Source organism: Nelumbo nucifera, chromosome 5 (genome assembly GCF_055504915.1).
Source record: "Nelumbo nucifera cultivar China Antique chromosome 5, China Antique-T2T, whole genome shotgun sequence".
Lineage (NCBI taxonomy): Eukaryota > Viridiplantae > Streptophyta > Magnoliopsida > Proteales > Nelumbonaceae > Nelumbo > Nelumbo nucifera.
The window spans coordinates 28,787,646-28,813,266 of NC_142653.1; the positions used below are offsets into that span (position 1 = coordinate 28,787,646).

Below are 25,621 nucleotides of genomic sequence, written 5' to 3' on the forward strand. Positions count from 1 at the left end.
GATGATGATGATGATGATGATGATGATTGTTATTTAATACAAGAATTTAAGTTTATTTTTAATCATATTGTTACTTTTGTTAACTTTCAATTTCTATCTTAACCATGATATATCTAAAATTCAAGTAATTAATATGAAGAAAAATTTCTCACGCACAACATATGTGATTAATTACTAATATATATTGAAATGACTTTTAAATTTAATGCTCAAATATCGAATTTGTTGGGAGGAAGAGAGACTTTGGCAGCAAGCAACCATCAATAGTCAAGATGTGGGCAGAAAGAAAAAGATATTAGTGGGCTTTGCATGAATTGGGCTCATTATTTTGGGCCCAGCGTAGGATTCCATGTCTTGATGCAATCGCAAAACTTTGTCGCGCGTTTCAAATCTGAGTGCAATCACATCTTCTTTCGAAAAAAAAATGCAAAGGATGTCCATCTCTCTAGGACCAAGATTTGGTAATGGGCTAATGGCCCATACACAGTGAAGGATGTCAGCGGGTTCAACTCTTTTTCATCCCCAACCAATGAACGAGTTGATCTCTGAATTCATAAATGGACTTTATAAAGCCCAATTATATGACTTATCAAAAAGGCCCAATTATAATGGACCGACAATAAAACTGGGACTCGAAGAAGAGGTTGCAGCTATTCTGAGTCCGAGGGACGGAACCGCCAAGGGAGAAGAAATTTGTCCGTCTTCTGATCTTCTGTATTTCTTTATCCTCTGTGGTTTCCCTCCATTTCCTGGCTCCAGTCCAGAGTGCGGACCCAAAGACAGATTTCGATGGTTTTCCCTTTAATAGAATGGTTTCAATACGTTCCACAGGAGACACTTCGCGCAAATTAGTGAATAGCTGATCCCTGAGATACCATCGACGCTTTCCTTTCAAAGCCATGCCCATGTCCCGTCTGGTCCGCTTCTCTCTCGAAAACCGTTCAAAGGTCAATCTCAGTCTTCTTCGAGGGTGAGTTGAGCTCCTGTACTCCTTCAATCTCTTTTCCCCATTTCAATGAGATATTACTTATAGAATCGGATCGTGCCTCTTGTTGTTAATACACTTTCTATTTACTTTTTAAGTTGGTCTGGATGGAAATAGGTTATGCAGATTGAAATGCAAGTAGAATTAGTTCGAACTTCGAAATGTCTTCTTGTAGAATTTTGCTTTACTGTTTTAATCCTTTTGAATGGAAAATAGAAGCAATGCAAAGTGTAAGCCATGAAAGTTTTCTTATGTCATATTTGGTTTGGTAGACATAGCCTTGTTTGCTGAATTCTTGATTGGTCTTTTTGTGTAGCTCTATCAGCTTACACTGAAGTCGGATGGTTATAGAAAGGACTTTAGCATTACTTGATGATAACGTTCTTCTTACATGTCAAGAGAACATGTTTGACTTTGTCTGTGAACTTGGGGACAGCTCAAAAAAGGGCAAAATTTGGTAATAGTGTATGGGGTTGGAGCAACTGGTTGCGTTAAATTGATAAAGCATATTTTGTAATAACCTAGTCAATGGGGCAAATTGGTTGTTAGGGTTAACTGCAGCTTTAAATTTTCGTTTATTTCACCAACTACCTTGAGGCGTACCTTCTCTAGTTGGATAACTTGACATTTCCCCTTGAGATGTTATAAAACTGTAGTGGGTGGTCTGTCTGCTTATGAAATGGTTTTATCATGAGTTTTTTTTTTATCAATAACAGTGAATTTTATTAAAGTATTGAAAATTACAAAGCAAAAGAGCTAAACAATCTTAACTCCCGAATACAACCAATGTACTCCCAAAATGTAAAGCAATTACAGCACAGCCCAAAACATAGAGTTTCTGTTCACCCCTTGCCTAGCTAGACCATCTGCCAATGACTTTGCACTTCTCTTTACCCATGATGTCCTTAGTCAGCCACTTAAATTTCCTCTTTTCATTGTTGTAATTCCAGAGCCTAGAGTTGTCTCTTTTAGCCAGTTCACCACAATTTCAGAATCTCCTTCTATGATCAATTTATTAATATTCATGTCCTTGACCCTTTGTACCCCTTCAAGGGCTGCTAGTATCTCAGCCCTCAAAGAATCTCCCACCCCAATTGGACCAAAATATATAGCTAACAGATTCCCTTTTTCATCTCTTATCACTCCCCCTATTCCGGAGGGCCTTGGATTGCCCATACTGCTGCCATCGAAATTCAATTTAGTAAAACCATGAGGTGGAGGGGTCCAGCAGGAACTTGAAGCCTTTTTAGCTGAAGCTGATTCTGCAATCTCCTTCCAATTCCTTAGCAATTCATCAACTGAGAAATCTACAAACAAGTCCAAAGTTTTCAACCAATGTATCGCCCTAATATGAATAACCTCCAAAATTACTTCCAAGCTTCTCTCCTTATCTGAAATAATTCGTGAATTCCTCTCCTCCCAAACAGTCCAACAAATTACGACCCTAACACACCTCCACATAGTCTTAGCCCTTTTTGTTGACTAGTTAGGCATGGAAGTGAATAAGCTTTGCACATTCAAAGGGGGAATCCACCACTGAGGAGACAAATAGCTATTAAGTCTTTTTCTTTGAAGTAAATTGCTTGTATTAACTCTTTCCAGAAAGGCTTCCCAATAGAAACTCCCAACCTTTGGAGGTATAGGTTGACACCACACCTCTTTAATAGGAAATGACAGTCCAGTAAAAGAAGGTTGTATTAGGGCTTTAAAGAAAGAGGCACAGGTGTAGGAACCCGAGGGAGTGAGTGTCCAAATTCTACTGTCTGCCTTTATTGGCTCTAGGAAGACCCCTTCAAGGATGGATAACAAGGATAAAGTGCAGCCTAACTCTGTGTCCCTAATGTTTCTTCTCAAACCCAATTTCCAGCCAAACCCAGAAGTTGAGTTGGAAGGTACAAGGAAAGAGGAAACCGGTTCATTTTTTAGATAGCAAAAAGAGTCGGAAATTGGTCTTTTAAAGAAGTATCCCCAATCCAAACATGTTCCCAAAATTTAATGTGGTTGACTGAGTGCAAATCATACTTGATTGAGGGAGAGAACAAGGGCAAAATAGCGTGAATGGATTTCTAGGGAGATGCTCTTGTAGTCTTTGGCAGAATCCTAGAGTCCCATCCATTGTCTGCAACCCCATGAATATTTACCCACTATCTTAACCCAAAGTTTTTCTTTCTCCAATGAGAATCTCCATAGCCATTTCCCTAATAGTGCCAAGTTTATATTCCTTATGTTCCCAATACCTAGACCTCCCTCCTTCTTACTCCTACACACCACCTCCCACTTAACCCTATGGTCCTTCTCCTCCCCCAACTCCTAGAGAAAATCCCTCATTAGTTTTTCTAACCTGCTAGCCACTCTAACCAGAATCTTAAAGGCTGATAAAAAATAGACAGGAAGGTTAGCTAAGGTAGACCTAATTAGAGTGATTCTCCCTTCAAGAGACAAATAATTTTTCTTGCAATTGGCAAGCCTCTTTTCAAACTTCGCCACAACCAGAGCCCAAAACTCACCTTTTCGGGGATTATCTCCCAATGGCAAATCAAGGTAGTTAAAGGGCCAATTAGCTACTGCACACTCAAATACCTCCCCCTCCCCCATGTTAACTCCAATTATACAACTTTTCTCAAAATTCACTTTAAGTTTGACATTTGCTCGAAGAGTTGTATGGTGACTTAGTGATTCAAGTTTTTGATGCTATTGATATCCCCTCCTTCAGAAAAGAGTATTGTGTCATCTACAAATTGCAAGTGTGCGAGTGGTATGTTCTCCCTTCCAACTCTCCATCCTCTTATTAAATCCTTGGAGTCTGCTATGAAAATTAGTCTCCCCAGCACTTCTACAACCAAAATAAATAAAAAAGGGGAGAGGGGGTCTCCTTGTCTAATCCCTTTCAAAGTTGGAAAGAAATCCACCACTGTCCCATTTACCATGATGGAGTAATGGCAATTCCTAATGCAACACATCGTCCACTTGCACCAATTATCTCCAAACCCAAAATTGATTATCACCTCCAGTAGGAAAGACTAATCAACCAAGTCATAAGCCTTTTTTTTTTTGATAAATAACCAAGTCATATGCCTTTTGCAAGTCCAATTTGCAAACCACCCATTTTTTCTTGGATCCCTCCAAGCTCTCATTTGCTATAAGTATCTGATTTGTTATGTACCTCCCCTTCACGAAAGCTCCTTAGTTATTTGCTATGATTGTTGGGAGCACCTTTCTAATTCTAATGGACAACACCTTAGTGATGATCTTATAGAGGCTGTTAACTAGGTTGATCGGCCTATAGTCCTTTGGATGGTTTGCATTTCTTTTCTTTGGTACCAAGGCAATGAATGTGGAATTTAGCCCAGGGTTAATCACTCCTCTAGTATGGAATTCATCAAATACTAGCTGTAGATCCTGTTTTAATATCTCCTAACAATCCTGATAAAAAGCCATCGTAAAACCATCTAGGTCTGGTGCCTTTGATCTATCCATAGAGAACACCGCCTCCTTTATCTCTTCCAAGTCAAATTTCCTTTCCAGCCACTCCCTTCTTCTAGCTTCAATTTTGGCCATTCCAACCCCTCAATCCACACCCTATTGTTTAGGAGTCTTCTAAATATAGACCTAAAATGATCCGAAAAGGCCCCTGAAATCTCTCTTTGATTGGAAATTGTTTCCCCTTCAATCTCCAAACTTGAGATAAAATTTTTTCTCTTTCTTCCACTTGCCACAACATGAAAAAACTTGGTATTCCTATCCCCCTCTTTCAACCACTTGCATATTGACTTTTGCCTCCAACTTATTTCCTCTTGAAGAAGATAGTCCTCTAACTGTTTGTGCAATTTCCATCTTTGTTCCTTATCATCTTCTGTAAGGCAGCCCCTCCCTTCTTTGCTATCCAGGACTTCAATTTGTATTGTCACGGTTTGCTTCCTTTCCTCCAGTCTCACAAACTCTAAAAGATTCCATTCATTGATTCTAACTTTCAGATATTGGAGATATTTGTGAAACTGCATTCCACTCCATTCCATTGTTGGATCGATTTCTAACCACCACTCTTTAACTTTCTTGATGAATCCCAGGGTGGTCGGAGGTCACCCTTGGAAGTGCTCTAGAGGTCAAATTCCCCCAATGTTCTTTCCAGTCATTTGAGAATAAGAATTTGTCCAACTTGGAGCAAATTGGATTCACTTGGAGATTGGACCAAGTAAAACAACTATGTGATGATGGAATCTCTTTAAGTTCATAGGCATCCACAAATTGATTAAATTTCCTCATGCTCGTGGACGACCTCTGCCTAGGACTGTTTGTTTCTTCCAAGAATCTGATTATATTGAAGTCACCTCCTAAACACCATGGCCCTTCCCACAATCCCCTTATGTCAGCCAGCTCTTCTCATAGCTTCCTCCTCTCTCTATAGTCATTCGGCCCATAGACATTGGTTAACACCCATTCAAATCCATCATCCACTTGCTTAAATTTCAAGGAAACTGAAAATTGTCCTATCAACTCCTCCATACCTACGAGTACATCATTCTTCCACATTGTCACAACACCCACTACAGACCCCCGGGAAGGCAGAGACGCCCAACTAATCCCCCTACCTCTCCATACGCTCCTTGCCCACTTGATGTCAAATTCTGCTCTTTTGGATTCCTTCAACAATACCACATCTGGATCTATTTTCTTGATGGCCTCTTTTATTACTGCTCTCTTCCTTGCACTTCCCAATCTTCTAATATTCCAACTTATGATCCTCATTTATCTTTGCTCTCCACCCCTTACACCTATTACTCTCACTTATTTCCTTTCCTCCTTTCCCTTCTAACACCAAAATTTTTATCTCCTTCCACATCCTACATCAATCTTCAGCCTCACTCAGTTTTCTTCTTTTAACCGTAACTTTTTCTCTCTTTTTTTGTAAAAACACTTTGAGGTCATTTGGATCTTTCAGTTTACACCCCAACTTCTGCACAAATGCTGCCACAGAATCCTCACTAGTCAGCTCTCTTTTGTTTAACTTCCTATTTCTCTCTTCTTGACTTATTTTCCCACCTCTACCTCCTTCCACCTCAATGCCTTCTTTACTAACCCCCTTCGCCCCTTCTTTTTGTAAATTATTCTCCTCAACTTTACTTAACAGGCTCTCAAGGATTTCCAGGATTCTTTTATTTCTGTTTACTTCCTCTTCTCTTCCTACCTCTCTCTTCTGACCCTCCCTATTTCCACTGCTATCTCATCTCTTACCCCTTCCCCTCCTACATAGGCTGCAACCTCTGGACTGGGATTGGTATTTGGCACATAGGACACAGAGCAGACATTAGTATCACAAACTGAAAGGACACAGTTACCTCGGTTATGTTGGGATAGTATAGGAATGCTAGAAATGGAGGTAGGATCTGTCAGGTCCTGAAAAGGAGTGTAGGAGTCATCTAACTCCTTGGCCCGGTTCTGATGAGTTTTCCTTCCCGTCTCCTTTGTTATACAGTGATCTCTTTTTTTTTTTTTGATGAATGAGTATAATTTATTAAATCAGAAATATGAGACAATACAGTAGACCCAAGAGGAGGCACGAGTTGTTACCTCTTCTAACAAGTATTACATCAAATTAAAACAGAATTGACCAGAATTAAGCAGAACTAGAATTACAAAGCAGCCCAAAATAAATGTTCCCTTGAAACCCCTAACCCATCCGCTAAGGAATTTGCTGATCTTCCCACCCAAAGAAAGGTAACAGTCATGTTTCTTGTGATCCAGTTGACTTTCCTTAACGTATCTCTATGTCACCACATAGCTGAAGCTGGTTCTTTGAGCCATCCCACAACAATCTCAGAGTCCCCTTCAACTACCAAGTGCTGAACTCCTAATTTGATGGTGTGCGATCTGACTACTCCTAGTTGGAGGACGATTCGGACTCTAGGTGGACGGCAAGCTGGATTGGTCTGCAAAACAATCTATCAGAGAACCCGGGGTAGTTAACTTGGCGAGGTCGCTCCGATGCTTAAGTCAGTATGCTATAAATGTGAGCTGAATGTTTGAGAGCTTGAGTGCTAGAGAGTAGAGTAATCACGCGTACCTTTGCCTTGAGGGTTCTGCCTTTATATACTAGAGTAGTCGTGGGTCTCACGAAAAAGCTCCGGGATCTTTGGGGTATGGAGATAAGGTTCGTTCCGCTTCCGAAGGAGCAATACGTAGATAAGGCTTATCGTTTCACCTCCGACTCTGGTGGAGCCGGGACGAGTCCTCAATCGTGATCTTGGAAAAGTCGGGATCTGTTAGATCATCATGATCTCGAGTATCTTGGGATCTGTTGGAGAGACCTCTGGAGTCGGTTACGTGGCGATTCAGTCATTAGCTCCGATCTAATACTTCGATTCTTCAGTCTCGAACTGGATTGGATGCCGAGGCGGCTGAATACCCGAGCTCCAAATGTTGCGAACTAGGCTTGCCAGGCTGAGCTGTCATCCCTTGATCAGATCGCGCCCACATGTCCCCTTCTCGCTAGGTCGGGCCAAATCACCCTTCAACTACCAAGTGCTGAACTCCTAATTGTTCTGCAATCTGAATACCTTGTACTGCCGCTAACATCTCAGCTCTATTGGAGTCTCCTCTTCCCATGGGGCCTGAAAACAATGCTAATATTTTTGCTTTCATTATCTCTCAGCACCCCTCCTATCCCCGATGGGCCTGGGTTTCCTTGGCTTCATCTTTACCCATCCTTCAAGTGGAGGCATCCACACTATAGATTTCCTGTCCTTCCTCGCATGGCTGTTAGCCACCACTATCCAATTTCTCCAAAAATCATCATAGGAGAATGTATGAAATAAGTCCATAGTTCTTAACCAATGGATGGTCCTAGTTAAGATACATTCCTCAACAGCTTGAAAGCTTCTTTCCTCCTTAAAAACCCTTGCATTCCTTTCTTCCCAGATTGTCCACAAGGTGGCTACTCTAATACATCTCCACAATATTTTTCCTTTTTTTGTAGGCCACACAAAAAATGAAGGATCGAACAGCTGACTTAAATCCGTGGACAGATTCCACCTGCACCCAAACAAAGAGAAAATCCAATTCCAAATAGCACTAGAAAAGGAACAAGATACAAGTAAGTGAGAGCAATCCTCACCACTAGCCCTGCAAAGTACACACCAGTTAGGGGACAAACACAAAGAAGGCCTTTTCCTCTGCAAGCAGTCCAAGGTATTAATCTTTCTATAAAACACCTCCCAGCAGAAAATAATAACTTTAGGTGGAACTGGTCTAGGCCAAATCTCCTTGGTTGGAAAGCCCCGCTGTCCCTGAGAAGAGCAAAGGGATTTATATAGTGACCTCTTCTCTCACCCTCCTGTTTGCCCCTCACTTCTGTAACCTTGTCTTGCTTCTGGGTAGTCTCAAATACTTCCTTACACCTCTCCTGTCTGTCAGAAAGATTTGGCAATGGAGCTTCTGAGTGTGAGTCTGAGTTTTCATCCCCAAAATTAGGTATGTGTCCCCCTCTGATGATTGGCTCTTTACTGACACAGTGAAGAGGTTGTTCTTTGCAAAAATCTTCTTCTACTTCTTGTGTAAACAGCGTACCAAGATTTAAAGTTGCCACTACCTCCTCTAGCATCTTCTCGAACTCGACACATCCTATGTTGGATTGGTCGTCCGAGTCTTCTTCCACTTCTAATTCTTCCAAGTTGCAGTCTACCCAGCCCTCATCGATATCCTCCTTCTCCTTGTTGCATTCTCTTGTGTACCTGGGATTTGGCCGACCCTGTGATGATTGGCCCTCCCAAGGTATATCAGAAAGGGGTTTTTACTGTTCAGTCCACCCCAGAAATCTTAGCCCCACCGTACAGTTGGGGGTAGGTGCCAGCTTGGAATTGATATCAATTCACGGGCGGGTATAGGTGTTATAGGTGGAGGTGCTTATAATTTTGAATTGTTATAGGTCTGCAGTTTAATTCAGAATTCTGAGGTGGAGTGCAGTCTACTTTTTCCTATCAGAAACTGGGCAAGAGATCCATTTTAAGGAACCTGTGGTCTGCTATGTCTGCCTGGTCGAAACTGGGATGCCCCCAAGAGCCTTTTCAATGAAGAAGATAGACGATTTCTATCGTCTATAGTCTACACTACCTTCCCCCGATCCATGTGCTCACTTAAACAGTCACGTAGATTAGGTTTTGAACCCTTATTTGAACCAATCTGTCCTCCTATTGGTTCAGATAGACCGGCCCACACCAAACCTTTGACTGGTCCACCCCCCTTCTTAACCACATCAACAAATGAATCCCGAGCCCCTAATTTCCCATTTAATTCAAAATCTTTCAATTATTTTTTTCTTTTAATAGCTTGCGTGTCTTTTGGTTTTCTTCCTTCGACTTTACAGCTTCCCCTTTAGGCATGTAATGTTCTTCGACCCTTCTTGCCAACACCTATGTGCCACATGTAGTCCAGCCCGCCACATCAGCATTGTATTCTACCTTGGTTCTTCGTCCCCAGAGCTTCGCCTCTACCTCTGAAACCAGCCAAACTCTATACCACGCTCCATCAGCAAGAACTTCAATTGTTCTTGGGATCAATTCTGGTTTCACCCCAATAATCCTAACCTCTGCGGCTCGAAGGTCTTGCAACTGGACTTCCTCCATTGCCCCACCCAACAGCTTCACTATGTTTCCCAGGTTTGACTCATTCCAAAAATGGAAGGGAAGTCCTACCAGTTTTAGCAGGAAGCTTCCATTAGTATGTTCCTTCTCATTACACAACGACTTCCAGTTCTGGACTTGGACCAAACCTTCTTCACATTCAAATGCTGTAAATCCCATGTTCACCTCATCATCAATTCTTAATACTGCCTTCCTGTTCGAGAATGGCTTCAGAGCAACCACAGTTTCCAGTTTCAAGTTCTGCACCAGTCTGACTTCAGAATCTTCCTCCAATCCTGTATATCCTTGTTGGCTGTTATCACCATTCTCCGCTCCCAATCACCTTGCTCAGTCTCAAATCACACCTTCATCCCTCTATTTGAACTTGCTATTGCCTCTCCACAACTAGAGGAACCCTGCTTTAATGGCTGGCTTGAGTATTTATGAGGGCTATCCTCTGTACTTTGTTCTTTCTCATGCTCCTTATGTAAGTGCCTGTCAACAGAGACGAGAAACTGCTGTAACTCATCTGCAAAAGCTGTCCACCCTTGTGCCTGCTTTCTTTCCGGTAAACAAACCATTTGTTTCCTATCACCAAAGTATTCTGAGATGGTAATGAACCAGCCTTTCCCATTGCGCCTCAGCTCCGCTTTGTATTTCTTCCTTTCCAGCTCTAATACATTTTTCCACCCTACTGTTCTGAGCGATTGAAGTACACCATTGATAAACCCCTTCAACCATAGCACAGCTTCCTCAAACAGAAGTAGCATTGCCTTCCTGTCTTCTCTAACTTTTAGCAGATTCTTACCTCTGACCCTTCCACTCTCAAGTAGTATTTTCTTCGCTTCAATAATCAGTTCAGACTTCCACATGTTCATCACCTGAAAATCTTCGTCGCTTCGTCTCTTCACGTTACAGTTCACCGAAGATATGCAGAGCATATTAAGTCCATAATAGTTATGAACAACTTATGTTATTTTTGGCTATTTTCAGATGACTGTTTCTTTCATGTTTCCCTTTTTGGTCAAGATGTTGCTCTTCTTGGAATGATTGTGTCAGTTACTTTTTTCTCTTATCATGAGGTTGTGTTTGAAGATACTTTATGTAGAACCCAAGGTACTTGCTTAACCATTCATCAAACTGAATACCCATTGATACTAATCCTAGGTCTTGGATTTGGGATCCTAAGGGAACCTTCACTTTGAAATTTCTACAAGAGATTGTGGGTCCTGATGACAAGCAGTTATCTCTATGTGCATATTCAGGTAGTTCAATTTAAGATTGCCTCTTGGGTTTGGACAATCTCACTAAAGAAATGATTAATATTGGACCAACTTAGTGGAGAACAAACCTACCCAGCCACTCTTTTACCTTATGCTTGTAAGATGAGACAGCTAACCGCTTCCTTCCACATCACAAATTCAGACATCCTATGAATTAACTTACTTTGAAGTTTCTATTTGTAAGCTTGTATCTTTGATTTCTGTTTGGCAATTGAAAGGATTACACAAAGGTGAAATGTCTCATAGAATACTGATTTAAAAAATAGAAAGAAGAAAGAAAGAAAGTTCTTCCTTTTTACTATATTCTTGATTGTGTCAGTGGAATAGAAAGGAAGAATTTTTGAAATCAGTATTCCTCATTGGAAGCAGTTCTGATGGTCACTCCCTTGGTGCAGTTATGGATGGTAATCAAAAAGGATATCAGAGGATCACCCCTACCTTTTTTTTTTTTGGTCTGAATTTTGAGTTTCTGTGTGCTGCGTGGATAATATCTAACATAGCATTTACTTGGGTGCTCTCAAGTCTCTGTGTATAGAAGTTAGTTGTACATGTGGATGTGGTATACTTGTACTTGGCTTGTTTTCTTTTTAATTATGTAAATATGTTTAACCTTTCAAGAGAAAAGGATCATTTATATAGAACTCACAAATGGAGTTATTTAAACATTGTAGAAATGGAAGGTTTAAATCCTCAGTCTTCAAACAATGGAACCCTCTTTTGGAATATCCATAAAAACATTGTTTTGATACCTTGATGTCATTCATCATTCTATTTATTGAAGATAAAAACATTTTCTCTTACATGCCCTTTGTTCTTCTTTACTGCCTTATCTTCTGTGCTGCTCCTGTTGTCTAAAAGCCATGCATTTCTTTCAGCAAATGCACCAGAAAATGAGAAAACAGCAATATATGCCACATTGCTTTGCTCTGACTGAGAACCTATAAAAAGCACCAGTACAAAAAAGGCTTTTATTGTGGCTAGGAATCACCCTCTCCATTCAAAAATCCCTAAATGCCTTAGCCCACATAAGTCTGGTAAATTTACATTGAAGGAAAAGGTGGTTGACAGTTTCAGCCTCAACCAAACATAAAAGATTAAACACGGTCTTCATGCCTTTTCTGGAAGGATTGGCGGTTGTTAGACTTTTCTCTAAGGGCAAATTTCTTAAGTACCCCTATGGTTTAGGAAATTGACTAGCTCTACCCCTGCTGTTTACATATTGTCTTAAAGTGCCCTTAAGTTTTCTGACAATTGACTAGTTCTACCCCTACCGTTAGCGTCCGTTAATGTTCTGTCACAATCTGTACACATGTGACACCACATGACATATTTTTTTAAAATCCAATATTATCCTTTGTCCCTGTTCTCAGTAAAGAAAGGTCTAGGCTCAAATGCTTATAAAAATGGGAATCAGTGCCGATACCTTTGTTTCTGTAGGTCTTCCTTTCCTAAGAACTGCTGATGGGGAGGTGGTGGTAGGGGTGGAAATTGTATTTTAGATGACTTTGGTGATGGATCGTTGATTGACTGAGGATGAACCAAATTTGACGTGTAGCAGATGTGCAAGGACTTCCACGAATCATAGACTAGAGTTGTAAGGCCCGTATCACTGGGCAGACATGGGAGAAGACCAGGCAACATACCATCTAAGAGTGCTTCAGAGACCTTATCTCTTGTTACGTTTAATGCTCTTTAGAAGTATAGCTATATTTTGAGACTTCTTTGGGTCCAAAACCCTGTTCTCCTGTGGGATGGAATACACTTCTAGTTGCTTCTTTCTGAACCGAATTTGCTGAATTGCAGCCAAAAAGAGTCTCAATCATGTTTTCACTTAATCAGTAAACAAGTGACATGGTAATTAAGATTAAAAACATACAACAGGGATCCAGCATAGATCATGTTTTCATTTAATCTGTAAACAAGTGGCATGATAAGTAAGATTAAAAACCATACAACTGGGGAACAACACAGAGTAATCAAGTCTTAACATGCTACTTAATGAAATGAACTTGACTCTAGTTGGTCTCACACCATGGCTCAATCTGAAGTTGCCCATACTTTGTCCCAGTGCAATGGCTTCAATCTGGGCTTTGCCCTATCTATATCATTGCCTGCGTTGAGTTGCTCTGAAGAACAACCATGTTGAGTAATTTCTGCATTTGGTACTTGTATTTTTGTCTTATAACAACCTTTGGAATAGGCAACTTAGGTTGAGGCCTAGATAATGCCTGAATGGGAATTGGCGCCGATATCTTTGTTTTTGTAGGTCTTCCATTTTAATCTGTTGGTGGTTAATTTGAACCTCTGGTTTATTTACTTATCTATTTCTGTTTGAAGCCTTGAAGAGACTGAATGAGGTATTCCAGTATGGAAACAACTCAGACCTTTGTGGAGTTGTGTTTTCTATTTTGAGTGTTTGCAGTGCTTAAAATCGTTTGAATCGCAATAGTTCTGAACCCTTTAGATTGTTTAGACCCAGTGCTACAATTGCCCGGTGAGTCAAAAAAGCCACCGGAAATGGGAATGGGACGAGGCTGAGTGGTTGCATTCAGACTTGAAAATTTTCATCAGATGGGTTTTATTTTGAAATTTTGAGGAACAGTGGAGGGCAAATTCAACATTTCATTTTTTCCGTTAGTGTTTAATGACGATGTCAATTGTTAGAAAACTTGAGGTGACTTTAAGACAATATATAAGCAGTAAGGGTAGAGTTAGTCAATTTCTTAAACCATAGGGGTACTTTAAGAAATTTGCCCTTTTTCTAAAGCTGTTGTCCATGTCTGGAAGAAATAAGATCTGTTGCATACTTTGGGACAGTATTCATTTTTGAGATGTGGGGTTATGGATCATGTTGGAAGCTTTGTCAGTAGCGTCTTGTTGGTAGCAGACAATGTTTTAAAACGTGGAGGCGTGATGCGAGGCATTCCACTATCTAGAGGCGTGAGGTGTTCAGAACATAAGGGGCGTAAGCCTCCTTTAGAGGAGGGGAATGAGGAGGAGGAAGGGGAGGAAGAAGAGTAAGGGGGATTTCATTTTTCTTTATTTTTCTTTCCCCTCATCTTTCCTTCCCTTCCTTTTCCTTTTTTTCTTTCCCTTTCTCTTTTTTTCTTCTTTTTCTTATCCTCCCTTTCTTTTCCATTATTTTCATTTCCTTTTTTCTTTTTTTTTTCTGTTATTTTTTTTGTCTTTTTACATGAGGTGTGCGTGAGGTGCACGAGGCATACGCCTCTAACATGCCTCATATAAAAGCGTATTAGGTGTATGCCTCCAACACGCCTCATGAAAAAAGCGTATGAGCTATATGCCTCTTGCAGACTTGCACCTGAGGCGTATGTCTCAGAGGTGTCAAGTGTCAACGCCTTAAGGCATTTTGGGAGTGCCTCGCCTGGAGGCGTGCCTCCAGGCATACACTTCCCACGCGGCCACGCCTTTTAAAACACTGGTAGCAGATCTGGACTCTGTCTGGAAAGCCATCTTTTATGGGATAGATGAACACCATAACTTAGCACTCTGGAAAATTGCTGAGGATTGTGAAGTCAGTTTGTTGAAGGAAGATCTAAGTGAAAAAAGAGCCCGACGTATCCCACAATCACATCCTTCTATCTTCTTTCTCAGGACATGGGTTTCATGCTCTGTATTTTCTGCAGTAATTCAGTCATGGGCTTAATTTCCCAATTGTAAGTTGATTGAGACAACTTTTTAACAACATTTCTAATAGGCATGCGTATCAGTCTCTAATAATTATCTCTTCAAGGATAAATAAAGAAAAGTTACTCCTGAGTTCTCTCCATTTGTGCTATTCTGTAGGCAGATAATGTGTGTGTGTCTACTGCTAACTCTAAAACTACATACTGCAGACTTTCTACCATACGGATAAATACAGACTATGCATATCCTTTTTTTTTTGCTCGGAGACGATGCATATCACATCACCTTGGAAATCAGGATATGTAAAATGCTATTTCATTTTGATCCTGTACATTGATTGTACAAACACAAATATCCAATCCCTCCTATCAATATCATTAACAAAAAGTGTGTCCCATGAAGTATGAACATTCCTTGATTCCTTTACTGACAACCATGAGTGGGCTGTGACTACAGCTCTCCTTGTTACCTCAACTTCCAGTCCCTGGTTGTCAAAGATTCTGCCATTTTCTTTCCTTCATGGAACCCAATCTTGCAAATGCCTTACTATCAAGACATTTACTTCTATACCAAATTTAGGAAGGTTATTGTTATCAATTATCCAAATTTTATAATACAAGAAGTGCTAATATCTCTACCCATAAAAAAAAAGAAAAGAAAAAAACACTGGCACTACACATCAACTCAACTCAATTGATCAAACTACGAAGCCTTAATTTTAAGAGGCATATAAGGATACACTTTGGATATGCATGGATATGGATGAGAAATCAAGATATTTATGGATACACTAGGAAACTCAAATAGATCTTCACTGTAGTGGGGTAGCCGAGGCTACTCATAAACTATAACCCCTGTAATTTCTTTACATTAATGAAATTTCTTTTTACTGATAAAAAAGTCAAATAAATCTTAAGAATTATATTAATAAAAATAAATAAAAGTTTTATATAACTATAAATAAGTTATTTAAATGTAGATGACTATACTTCAATGATTTATATAAAGTGTGAGATATTGGGATAAAATTAGTAACTGTTGAAAAAATGATGGAAGAACTAAAATGTATATGTATATACCTTAATTTTCAGAAAATAATATAATTATCTTAATTATTATTAATATATAAATTATAGTAATTAATTTTAGTATTTATTGACAAACACCCACTAAGAAAAGAGAAAGTTTACTTAAAAATAAAACTCATATAATTATGACAGGCAAGTGGGGCATGCCCTAGTGGCAAGCTTATGACTTACAATTTACTGACCAAGGTTCAAATCTTCTTATTGCTAAAATTTGTAGTTTTTAAAAGTGCTTTAAGGAATAATTACTGAAATTAATGCGAGAGAGTGATTAATGACTTGTAGTTAAGGATTAATCACCTAAATTAATGAGAGAGAGAGAGAGTGGTTAAAGGCTTGTAAGTATGGATTAATTACCTAAATTAACGAGAGACAAAATGATTAATGGCTTGTAGCTAAGGAGTAATTATTGAAATTAATGAGAGAGAGAAATGAAATTAATAAAAGGAATTCAAATTCAAATTTGAAAACATGAAACCAACCGATACACTTATAGTATCAGCTTGTATCGGGATCATATCGGCCTGATGCACACGAAAAATAGCGAAACATGTAAATTCTACACGTTCCATGTATCAGACCTTCGTTGGAACAGTACGTATCGGGTCATATCGGCCGATACGTTGCAAGTAATTGGTGCAGCAAGTAATTTTTTATTCACATTGCCAACATCATCTTGGCCTTCTTTCCTTTGTTTTTATCACTTAGTGGGGCTACTTCTAGATTTGCACATCCTAGTTTGTAATCCTATTTGTTTTAGTTTTTCACTCATCCATCTAAACATCCATAACCCAATACTAGTACTCATTTTTTTGGACAAGTTGCTTCTTGATTGCCTAAAACTCTATTCCATATAACATTTTCATCCTCATTACCAACATATAAAGTTTTCTTTATAACTTAATGGTATTATTCAATGACAACAATCTTACACCTCCCCATTTCAGCCACTTGATCTAATTGTATGGGTGGCATCTTCTTCAATCCTTCCATTGCCATGGACAAGTTGGGGAGCATGTCTATCTAAAGCTACACCCATATAGACAAACCTCTCTAGCTCAGAAAGGGTGGCACAAACTATCACCTAAGTTCTATGGGCCATTTGCAATTACTGAACATGTTGGGCCTGTGGCCTACAGATTGTTGTGTGAGAGAGAGTTCGAATAGTAATGCCTGTCTTTTCATTTCTTTGATCTTTTATATTGTGCATGCCATTCCATCAAGATTGGTAGTTACATCTTAGTATCTTAACAACCTGAGGTCTGTTCTTAATCAACTTGCCCTGTTGTAACTAAATTTGCTGATGTGGCTCCTCTCTTCTTGCTTCTAGAATAGACTTGTTGTATGATTAGCTTGGCTGCCGTATCTGGGCTCCTAACAATTCCTCACCTTGTTGGATATGCCTTGTCCTTGGGGTGCAGCTGGGGGTACCTGAGCACTGTGCAAGACTCCCATGTGGCATTATGAATTGATAGTCCTGCCCATTCTACTATGGCCTCTTGCTGAATTTGCTTCCCCACTTTGATCCAACAATAATCAAGGATGGCCCATGGTTGTAGCTGTAACACCCCCATGTCATCAAATTCAGGTAGAACAGTGGAGCTTGCTATGTTGGGGTTTAAGGAGGGATACCTGAAAAACTGGGTGTATCTGTGATGTGGCTGGAAGATCCAATCTGTAGGCCACAGGCCCAATACGTTCAGTAATTGCAAACGGCCCATAGAACTTAGGTGATAGTTTGTGCCACCCATTCTGAGCTAGAGAGGTTTGTCTATATGGGTGTAGCTTTAGATAGACACGCTCCCCAACTAGAAATTCCACCGCCCTATGTTTTTTTATCATATTGGGATATCCAAGCCTGTGCTCGCATGAGGTTGGCCTTTAGAGCTTTGATGGTGGTATCTCTCTCAGTCAGCTACTGATCTACTGCTTCCACTGCTGAAAAACCTGGTTCATATGGTAATATTGATGGTGGGCCACACCCATAAAGGGCTTTAAAAGGAGTCATGTCAAGTGCGTTATGGAAGGTAGAGTTGTACCAAAATTATGCCCATGGCAGCCAATGAGCCCATGTCTTCAGATTTTCCGCAGCGAAGCAATGATAGGTCTCAACACAATGATTGAACACCTCAATCTGTCCATCGGATTGGGGATGATAGCTGGTGGATCGATGTAGTGAGGTGTCGTGTAGGTGAAAACATTCATGCCAAAAGTTACTGAGAAACGTAGGGTCCCTATCTGTGATAATAGCCATAGGAGTGCCATGCAATCTCATGATTTCCTTGATAAATGCTTCTGCTACTATAGCGGCTGTATACGGATAGGCTAAGGGCACAAAATGCCCATACTTAGAGAGTCTGTCAATGACCACTAAGATGACCATAGGCACATTAGACTTGGGCAATCCAGAAATGAAGTCTATCATGACTTCTTCCCATACCATGTTAGGGATCTTGAGTGGTTGCAATAGTCCCCCTGGGCTTTGAGCCTCGTATTTTTTTCCATTGACATGTGGAGCACATCATCACATAGTTTTGACTTGCATATTTCATGCCCACCTAGAAATAATGTGTTGCAATTGTATGATACGCCTGCAGAATGCCTGAGTGGGCTGACTGGGCTGAGATCACCAAACATCCTTTGTAGAAGAGCATGGAGTCCATCACATTCACATATATCTAGGGGTAGAGTTTCGATCTTGGGCCCATTTGTTGCGTATAGCTTGCAACTTAGGATCAGCTAGAGCTTCTTGCTTGAGAAGATCCACCAATGGATAAACTGGTTTATATACTGTCAACTGGCTGAGCGTGTTGATGATGACAAGGCATCTGCTACTCTGTTAGTAGGGTCAGGCTTGTATTCAATGACATAGTCATAGCCCATGAGTTTGTGGGCCCAACGTTGTTGCTCTTCTGTATGTATCTGCTGCTCTAAGAGATATTTGAGACTTTTGTGATCGGTTTAGATGATGAAACAACGCCCAACCAAGTAAGCTCTCCATTTACGGACTGCTAATACAAGGGTCATGAGCTCTTCTTGTAAGTGGAGTTTGCTAAGGCCTTCCCCGACAATGCTTTGCTGAAATAAGCAATGAGGCGACCTTCTTGCATGAGAACTGCTCCTAGACCTCCTCCTAAAGCGTCACACTCCAAAGCAAATGTTTTGGAGAGGTCCGAATAAAATAGGTGGGGTGGAAACCACTGCCTTTAAGTTTTCAAAAGCATGCTAAGCATTAGTGGACCAATGAAATGAATCCTTCTTTAATAGTTGAGTTAGTGGGGCAGCTAAAAGCCCATAATCTTATAAGAATCTTCGGCAATAGCTTGTAAGGCCCAGAAAGCCCCTCAAGCCCTTGATTGAAGTGGGTCGCCTAACAGTTCCTTTGCTGACTATATGGCCCAAATATTGGACTTGGGTCTTGCTGAATTCACATTTAGACATCTTAGCATAAAGCTGATGATGTCTTAGGAGAGAGTGTGTGTGGCGGTGAGATGTTCCATATGTGAATCCCAATCTCAACTCTATATTAAGATATCATAAAAAAATACTAGTATAAAGTGACAAAGGTAAGGAAGAAATACCCCATTCATGAGTGCTTGAAAAGTTGAGGGCGCATTGGTGAGTCCAAACGATATCACTAGAAATTCATAGTGACCATCGTGCGTATGAAAAGTTGTTTTGTGAATGTCACGTGAGTGCATCCTCACTTGATGATATCCTGATTGGAGATCCAATCATAGTTTTCAAGGCGCCAAGGTGAGGCTAGGCGACAGGGGGGCGCCTTGTCGCCTAGGTTAAGTAAACCATATATCCTAGGGTAGTTCCCTAGGTTCCATAGCCATCTTTCCATAATAATTATCCATAATTTTCATAAGAGAAGTATAAATTTCATGTTTAAGTCTAGAAAATCAAAAGAAAGGAAAGAAAATTCAAAAAATATAGGGGCTGAACCCCCTACTTTTGTTATAGGAAAAGAAGAAAAGAAAAGGTGGAAGAAGAAGAAGATGTGGAAGAAGAAAATGTGTTGATTAGACAAAATTTTAAGTTCTTCCCTTGCTTATTGGTTCAGGTTTTGAAATCTTTGAGGGTTCAATCAAGGATCAAAATTTCGATAAGATATGCCCTGTATTGGGCATATTGTATTGTATCTTTGGGGTCCCGATACACCTGTTTATAGGTGTTTTCGGGTATCCATTTTTTAAATAATATATATATATAATTATATTTAAATATGAAATTGGAAACCAAAAAATAAAAAAAATAGGGGGAGTATCATTATAAGTACCGATACACCTCTGCAGATACACAGGTGTATCGGTACTTTGAACCATGGGTTCAATACAGCAGTTTGCACTGTTTGTGTTGATTAAACCCTAACAAATAAGAAAATAATAAAAAGAAATTAGTATATTAACACAAAATGAATATTCTAGTTTAATATTTTATAATTATAAAGTCAAAAACTTGAAAATATAAAAGTATTTTATAACACAGTACACAAAACTGCTTGACGATTGGGCAAGGCGAGCCTCCAAGGGCGCCTTGTCCTAGGCGTCGCCTTGACAACTATATGGATCCAATTTGGAGATTATAGGCACAGGTTGAAGCTCATCTAACAATTTTTCAATGACAGGTATAGGAAAATGATCTCATACTGTTATTTTGTTTAGGGCCCGACAGTCAATACAGAATCTCCATGTAATGTCCCTTTTTTTGACAAGAAATACTAGGGATGAAAATAGGCTGGAACTTGGCGTAATAAGTTTCTTTTGAATCAGGTCCTGAACTTGCTTGTCAGTCTCTGTTTTCTGAGATGGGGAATAACGATAATGCTGAACATTTGCTGGCAATGCCTGTGGTACAAGCCGAATATGATGGTCATACAAGCGATGTGGTGGCATAGTTTTCAAGGCGTCTAGGCAATTCTGGATGACACTAGGGTGCCTTGTGTATATTCCATTCAGCATGTATATTAATTGAACAAATAGCAATTCTCTTTATTAAGAACATTAAATTTCCTCTAAAATGTGGCAATTCATCACATCTAAAAGATAAAAATCTTTTACAGATATTAATTACATTATTTTCAAAAATAAAACTACTATAATAAGTATTTAATAGAGCAATTTCGTACCAATTAGAAGCTAAAGAAGGTTATTAACTTTATATGATAAATATTCACAATGTACAGTAAAATAGAAAAAAACAAGAATGGAACTTCTGTTTTATTTAATTAGAGAGAGAGAAGAATAGAAAAAAAGAACCTTTTTCTCTCCTCAAAACCCTTTGATCTTTTAAATTTCAATAGTAAAACATTAAACAAAGTACAATTGTTAATATATAGCATATAATAAAATGCATTAACACATACATTAATAAAATACACCAATATAAATGATATTATAAAAGATGCCCACCTTGTCATTTTTGTTGCCTAGGTGGGTGCCTAGTTGCTAAACATCCTTGACAACTGTGTGGTGGTAGGGACTGTGGTTCCTGGAAAACATCCTTGAATTCAGCCAATATCTGTTGGAGTTGAGCTTTGGTGTAATTCTGGTAGTAATTCTGTTTGAGGAGATTGTAGCATCAGCCCATTGGGTTCTAAGCCCATTTATAGGAGGATATGATTCTGGCCTTTGATTACAACTCCTCATGATTACCTTTAGCCATTTGGTGTTGTACCTGCCATATTATCTGGTGGATCTATTGTAGGAACTTAGGTGGAGTTATTATAGGTTTTAGGGATTTGATTAGAACAGGGTTCATGGCACTAGTACAGATTGTTTCACATTTTAGGTTTTCATTCAGTGTTGATGGTGGGAGATACACGGGTGGTTATTAGATGGATGATGGTGGGATTAGAGTGACCCTGGCTTCTTTGCCATCAACAAGTTTCTGTCTTTGGCATCTAAAGTGGGCATCTTATTTAAATGGGTCCCAGAATCTTTTTCTTTTTATAATCTAATAAAGTTAAACAGTTACCAATCAAATAATAATAATATAAAAGATCAGCCAATTCACTAGAAAATATTCTGTTTGGTGGAGTAGTGCAGAAGAGTGAGTTTTGCAAGGGACCTTCTGGCCCAGAACACCTCTTTGTTTGTCTTCTCTCTCTTTACAGTTGTGCAGTGTAAATGTTTGGTTTGTGGCCTTGTCCACTATGTAAGAGACCTTCTGGATTAGGCGATTAGCCTATAAGCCACACCCAAAATTGTATTGGCGCTTTCTCTGAAATGTATTAGTCATTTAAATGATACAATTTCTTATTATAAATCTTACCCATATAGAAGGGCTTATTATTGACATAAGGCAAGTTCTTGGGGCTGAAATTTGCTCTATGAATAGAGGGCAGCAAGACAAACATGTCAAAAGCCCAAAAAACAAAATTGCCATGTCAACATGCAATTCATGTTGATTCCATACAACATATCTTTGAACAGGAAGTGGGAGCCACTTGTTCAGTATCATGAAAGAAATCCTACAAGCAAAAAATATTATTTAAGTGGCATCAATAATGATCTAAATAGACCAGGTGGGTTCTCAAAAGGATAATTTCCTCCTTTTGTGGTTTCTGTCCTTTAAGACCAGTTGTAGTATAGAAATTGTATGAATATATTCTATTGATATTTTGTTGACATTATTAATATAACTGTTTTTATTGTTTTTATCTCTGTTCATTCTAAAGAATGTTCCACATATAGGTTAGGTTCCAGGAGGTTTCAGTATCGTGGCTACACTGGACAACCCAAATCCAGTACCACAAGGCCAGACAGTCAGCATCTGTTGCCAGAGAAACCATCAAGCTCCCACTCATGGAGTACTTATATCGTCGTATGCTATCCCAACTCACTATGGTCTCTTGTTTGGCAGTCCTAATTATATTGTTGTTAGTTTTGACAAGATACTGACCAATCCATTTTTCTTAATCATGCTTCTTTCTGTCAAGTCTAATGTGCCTGCCATGGATGAAATGTTGGATTCTTTGCAGCCCACAGCTTTATTGGCAATTGCTGGTGGAGCTATGCTTGTTCACTATAATGATGAAAGGAGAGCAGTTTTAAAAGGTGCCTCCTAAGCACCATTTCACCAAAAATCTTGACTCAAGCGCTTATGATGGGCTATATCTGTTTCTTTTTCTTTGATATGCAACAAAATAATTTTATTAAACAAAAACTCCTAGTTGCCCTGAAAATAACTGTAGGCCCAAATATTTATAAAGCCGGCTTCTGAAGGAAGAAATAAAACATTATCTTGGAATTACAGATTGATTCCGAGTCCTGGAAAACTCCATAACCCATTCCATATGATCCCTAACAGCACCTGTCTTTGCCAATGCATCAACCACCATATTTGCACTTCTAGGTATCTATTTGAATGCGCTGTTCAAACTGGCACCCATGTTTTTTGCAAGTCTATCATAAATCTCCATGGAACTTCTTCTTATTTCTTCCAAAAAATTATGGTTTGTTAGTCCCCCTTTCTCTCCACCTCCCTTAAACCATTCATCTTCATTAGTTTTAAGCCCTGAAGATGGGCCAACAATTCTGCCTGTAAAGAAATTCCATGTCCTACTGACCTGAGAAACTGCCTAGAATATTGCTTTTGTTGTCTCTTATCACTCTCCCAACTCCAGAAGCACCTGGATGCCCAAGACTGCAGCCATAAAAGTTGAATTTTATCTTACCCAAAACTGGAGTTGTCCACTCTTCTCTTTGATGTTTTGGATTGGAACCCAACTACTATTTGCCATCCTCTCAGACTCAGCAGGTCATTTAGAGATGCACTTTTAAGTTCATCACTCAGCTTAGCCCAATGAGCCACTCTAACCATAGTCAAAGTCAATTACTGATTCTACCACCAAATACTTGTCTTAAAATATTCCTCCATTTCTTTCACTACATAAACCCCAAAGGACCACTGCACACACACATTGCCATGGTATTTTTTTGTCATTGAGTTTTGCATGTCATTTTACTTGTATTGAACAAGCCCATAACATAGCTCAGTGCTACCTGTAGATTGAAAAAATGATTCCATGCCTGAAGCATAGTGGCAATGCAACAGGATGTGGTCTCATCGCTATACATGTATTTTTTATATAGTTAATTTACATCTTTATGAAGCTGTCATCTTTATCAACTTAGGTTTCCAAGTAATATACAAACCAAACAAAAAGTTTTCTAAGTAAAAGAGAAATGTGTCCATGATAGTGGTGCATCTATTCATTGCATAGTTGATGGTCAGCAAACCATAAAATGAACTTTAGTGGTCTCGTAGTAGCTTTCTATGACTAGTTTAAGGCCAATGTTAGTCCCAGCTATCTGGGATCTTGGGAGGGGTGGACTGGATACAGCCCTAACCTTTGGCACTTTTTTTTTGCACAGTGGCTGCTTTCAAACTCAAACCCATGTTCTCACACTTGGCAGCCTGAGATTTTACCATTACACCAAGTAATGGCCCCTGACTAGTTTACTTCATTGACTTAAATACTTAGTAGTCGTACTTTGGGGGAGGGAGATTGAGACTAGAGAGTTTAAATCCTATTCCTTTTGGATGCAAGAGTTTACTTCAATTGGAAGCTTAGGATTCTCAGCCAATTTTGGCAAAGTTACAAACTAAGCAAGTTTTGTTTTGACCCATCTTACTAAAAGTGAAAACAATCCATACTCAAACTAATTACATAATATATACCAAAAACCAAAAACCAAAAACCAATCTTTATATCACAAATGAGTTATTCCCATACCAAATTACCAATTAAAAATAAACTCCTGATCATTCATGTTATTCATGGAAGCTTTCTTTCTCACATTTTTTTTCCATTTTTGTTTAATTCATGAATTGTTTTTCTGCATTGTTCCAAGGTACCGAGCACAAAGGAAACAACATTAAGGGACCTACAATTGGAGGCCCTTTTTCTTTGATCGATATGGAACACCATTTGGTTACAGAACGCAACTTTCGAGGAAACTGGGTACTTCTCTACTTTGGATATACTTCTTCTCCTGATGTTGGACCAGCAGAAGTCCAAAAAATGGCCGAGGCTGTTGACATATTAGGTCTGGTACATCTGCTAGTTGATGCTTTAAAAAATATTTTTTTTCTAGTTTCAGGATGATTATTATTTGTTTTTTCGTAATTATGATTAGATGATTATGTTTCAATCATTCTGTTGGTAAGGGTGCTGATATTTGTCTTTTACCTGGAATAAGAGTCCAAACAGAACTTGAAGGTTATGCCAGTTTTTGTTACCATTGATCCTCAACGAGATTGTCCTTCACAACTCCGGGCCTATCTCAGAGGTAGTTGTTTCTTTTGTTCTGTACATTCTTATTAGTTGGTATTCCTTTCAGCTACCCCTACCTTAATTATCAGTAGATATGCACTGACTCTATCCTTTGTTCTTACTGTCAAAACTGCAGAATTTGACCAAAGAATAGTAGGCTTAACTGGACCTATTAATGCTATAAGACAGATGGCTCAGGAGTACCGTGTTTTTTTCAAAAAGGTAGAAGAAGAGGGGAGTGATTATCTTGTTGAGTCATCACACAACATGTAAGCATGAGCGTGCCTGAAATACTAAAGATTAGATTGTATGATTTGTGTCCTTGATCAAAGGTTATGCAACAGGTACCTATTGGACCCAAACATGGAAATATTGAAATGTTTCGGAGTGGAGTATGATGCAGAGCAACTCTCTGAAGCAATCCTCAGGGAAGTAAAGAAAGTCATATAAATTGAGGTACATCAACCCATAGAAGGTACCCTCTGACATGGTAAGGGACCATCTTTTTTCATATGCATTTTATCATTTTTCATCTTTTTTGTGTTACAATAGAAATAGCTTTTAGTGTTTCGTAGTTTTAATTGGATTTGATGGTCAGTATGACCATTGGATGGTTTTTTGTGGGTGTTCTTTGAGCTTTGGTTTCAAATGCAGTACTGTACATTAAGAAACAGGGAAACGAAGAGAATTAACGAGTTCAAAACTATTCTTTGACTCTA

General features: G+C 39.2%; 1 protein-coding gene across 3 annotated transcripts; it reads left to right on the plus strand.

Annotated features, from left to right (window-relative positions):
* Positions 1–648: 648 nt before the first annotated feature.
* HCC2 (Thioredoxin superfamily protein) lies at positions 649–25,621 on the plus strand. 3 transcript variants are annotated; one of them, XM_010262970.3, is made up of 7 exons: positions 649–970; positions 22,318–22,447; positions 22,563–22,680; positions 24,481–24,675; positions 24,829–24,918; positions 25,039–25,171; positions 25,247–25,621. In XM_010262970.3, exons 1-7 carry the CDS (start codon positions 900–902, stop codon positions 25,350–25,352), a joined length of 843 nt encoding a protein of 280 aa, XP_010261272.1. In that variant the 5' UTR covers positions 649–899; the 3' UTR covers positions 25,353–25,621. The 3 variants fall into 3 exon arrangements, with proteins under 3 accessions (XP_010261272.1, XP_010261273.1, XP_088744068.1); XM_010262971.3 differs by having other exon boundaries at positions 22,605–22,680; XM_088887942.1 differs by lacking the exon at positions 22,563–22,680 and having other exon boundaries at positions 759–970; positions 22,323–22,447.